The sequence below is a fragment of the Enhydra lutris genome, unplaced genomic scaffold (genome assembly GCF_002288905.1).
Source record: "Enhydra lutris kenyoni isolate GAN:26980312 unplaced genomic scaffold, ASM228890v2 scaffoldscaffold6, whole genome shotgun sequence".
Lineage (NCBI taxonomy): Eukaryota > Metazoa > Chordata > Mammalia > Carnivora > Mustelidae > Enhydra > Enhydra lutris.
Genome location: NW_019154090.1, coordinates 10,580,360 through 10,583,720, shown reverse-complemented (window position 1 = coordinate 10,583,720; position 3,361 = coordinate 10,580,360). Strand labels below are relative to the sequence as shown.

Below are 3,361 nucleotides of genomic sequence, written 5' to 3'. Positions count from 1 at the left end.
ATGAGGGGCTTGATCCCAGGACCCCGAGATCATGACCTGAGCCAAAGGCAGAGGCTTAACCCACTGAGCCACCCAGGTGTCCCCAACCTGGAGTTTCTTAAACAAATGAAGGAAAAATATGTTTTAAGTAACTCACTTGAAATGCTGTTTAAAATGTGTGTGTAGGGGCGCCTGGGTGGCTCAGTGGTTTAAAGCCTCTGCCTTCAGCTCGGGTCATGATCTCAGGGTCCTGGGATCGAGTCCCGCATCGGGCTCTCTGCTCAGCAGGGAGCCTGCTTCCTCCTCTCTCTGCCTACTTCTGATCTGTCTCTGTCAAATCAATCAATCAATCAATCAATCAATCTTTTTTTAAAAAATAAATAAATAAATAAATAAAATGTGTGTGTAAACTTACAAGAATTTGATTTTCGCCTCTTACTGTCGTTAAGTAGTCCTTGAGCTTTATCAGATTAAACATTTGGGATTTTACGATGTGTGCTTGAGAGGGCCACCTAGTGGTTTCTTTTTGGTACAGCAGGTCTTACTATTGCGCTACCTTTTGATCTGATTAGAATAAGCTAATATTTAAATTGTTTATGTACCAAATACGTGTGAGTTATCTCTTCTGTATAGATTCAACTGTAGGTAAACTGGGTGTTTTTACATCATCTCTGTAACTATTTTATTTTATTTTTTTAAACAGAAGAAGCAGACTACAGTGCCTTTGGTACAGACACACTAATAAAGAAGAAGAATGTTTTAACCAATGTATTGCGTCCTGACAACCATAGAAAAAAGCCACACATAGTCATTAGCATGCCCCAAGACTTCAGACCTGTGTCTTCTATTATAGACGTGGACATTCTCCCAGAAACACACCGTAGGGTTCGTCTTTACAAATACGGCACTGAAAAACCCTTAGGGTTCTACATCCGCGACGGTTCCAGTGTCAGGGTCACGCCACATGGCTTAGAGAAGGTCCCAGGGATCTTTATATCCAGACTTGTCCCAGGAGGCCTGGCTCAAAGCACAGGACTACTAGCTGTTAATGATGAAGTTTTAGAAGTTAACGGCATAGAAGTTTCAGGGAAGAGTCTTGACCAAGTAACAGACATGATGATCGCCAACAGCCGCAACCTCATTATAACGGTGCGACCCGCAAACCAGAGGAATAACGTGGTTCGGAACAGTCGGACTTCCGGCAGCTCCGGCCAGTCCACAGATAACAGCCTCCTGGGCTGTGTTCAGCAGGTAGAACCAAGCTTTGAGCCAGAGGACGAAGACAGTGATGAAGATGACATTGTTATCGAAGGTAACGGAATGCCGCAGCAGATTCCTAAAGCTGTTCCTAATACGGAGAGCCTCGAATCTTTAACGCAGATAGAACTGAATTTTGAGTCTGGACAGAACGGCTTTATTCCTTCTAACGAAGTGAGCTTAGCACCTGTAGCAAGTGGCACAAATACAGAAATACATGCTCCGGATCAAAAACTCTTAGAAGAAGACGGAACGATCATAACACTATGAAGCCTTCGTCCGAATGTCTTTGGAGCGAGGATGCCACAGGGACTTGTAAATTTGGCTGTTCAAAGCATATATACCTCTGAACCAGTGACCTGGAGTAGGCATGAGAAAATTAATATTGCAAGCTTGAAATGTTGTTATAATAGTAGTTTGATCATTGTTAATATAAACTTCAGTTTGTCAGAGGTGAGTTTAAGTCTGAAAGGGGCCTTTGCTAATGAAATTACGTGCTTTTGTTACTTTGTCTCTAGAGAACTGGATGTTAGAGCACATTCTCAGAACTGAGAGGACCAGATCATTTCCATTCGAAGTGGTTGCATATTTTTTAACCTGCTGTGCAGAGCCCAGTTAGCTTTTCCTTTAACTATATTTTTTTAAATTCTAATGTGAAGAAGTCTGATTCTGTCCTTTGGTACCTTAGGGACCTCAGCTCCTATGTTCCCTATATTTTATTTCGATTTTTTAATGTTGTTCCTCTGTTGTTCGTTGTTACAAGTAATTTTTTCAGATGGTTTTTTTTTTTCCCTAATATTTAAGAAATCAATCACCTGTTTTTGGGAGTCGCTTCCTACATCATAAAGCATTGAAACACCGTGTTCCTGAATTAAGAAACTGTAACTGTTGTTCAAGTTCCAAGCTTGTTCATCCCATAGTTTTCACATTCACAGACTCACTCCATGTGCGTATAACTTAATGTTGCAAAAGGCAACCCCATCAGCTGGTAATACCTGAGACTCCCTTCATCTCTTTCTCACCCGCACCCCCATCTCATTGGAAATCATTCCATTTGTTGTTGGTGTGTGTTTCGTGGGTGCGCTTTTATACTCTGCTATGTATTTGAGTAGTGGGAATCATTTTGGATTTAAAAATGCACCCAAATTAAGAGATTTTTACACGCATGACACACTTGTGCACTTTTTTACATGAGATGATTTGGTTTTTCCCCTCATGGGATTTCTAGGAACACTACCTATACTTTACGAGAAAAGATAAGACTATTCACCTTGGACAGGTAGAGTGTATTGCTACTAATTTTATGAGGCTATTTATTACTTTCCAGGGCATCCACTTAGAACAAGTGAAGGGTGAGGCTGCTGACTTCCATCCCTCGCCTGACTTCCCTGTCCAACACGCATGGGCACCGCAGTAGGCCTGTATGTAGAAACCCAGGATTGCGGGAAGCGCTTAAGTCCCCTGTGGCTTATGGCTCCTTCTCTCAGAGTTATTTATTAATTCATTTTACGGTAGGGCGAGAATGGGTACCTTCGTAACAGTTGCGTGCTGGGGAAGCAATGAAGAATTCAGTGACTCCGTTTTGAAGGATATTTTCTCTCTAGGGTAAAGATATATGAAGAAGTCTTGGACTGAAGGAAGGTCACTTGACTCAGAATACTTAATGTATTTTGTTCACGTTACCACTAAACAGATTATCGCTGAACTGTTAACTGCACAACGTTATGTAATGCAATGTACTTTTTTTGTTGAATTCACCCAATTTCTTCCACTTCTATATCACCATTTGCTAATGGCATTCCAGCTTTAACCTTCTGTGAGGTATAGAAATTTGACTCTAGAACAGCAAAATGTTAACATGTAGGTTAAATTTCATTTATATTATAAGTGGTGCAGGGGTTCAACATTTTAAGTAAAAATCCTTTCACACACTACCTCTCTCTCTCTCTCTCTCTTTTATTTTTTAACAAAGTTTTAACATCTGAACTTTTCTCTTGGAGGAAGAATACTTCAGGGCTTGACTTTTTGTACAAATTTTAACTATTAAGTACAGATTTGTCTTGTATGTATTCATGAAAATGGAAATCAAAGCTGCTAGTGCTTTTTATTTTAATTATCCTGCTAA

General features: G+C 40.4%; 1 protein-coding gene across 1 annotated transcript in view; it reads left to right on the top strand.

The window, feature by feature from the left end:
• The window catches only part of LOC111141641 (par-6 family cell polarity regulator beta), a 15,440-nt gene extending 12,346 nt beyond the window's left edge, over positions 1-3,094 (top strand). The window contains exon 3 of the mRNA XM_022494364.1: positions 683-3,094. Coding sequence (XP_022350072.1) covers positions 683-1,506 — 824 coding nt within the window. The 3' untranslated portion in view covers positions 1,507-3,094. The remainder of the gene's footprint in view (positions 1-682) is intronic.
• The last annotated feature ends 267 nt before the right edge of the window (positions 3,095-3,361 follow it).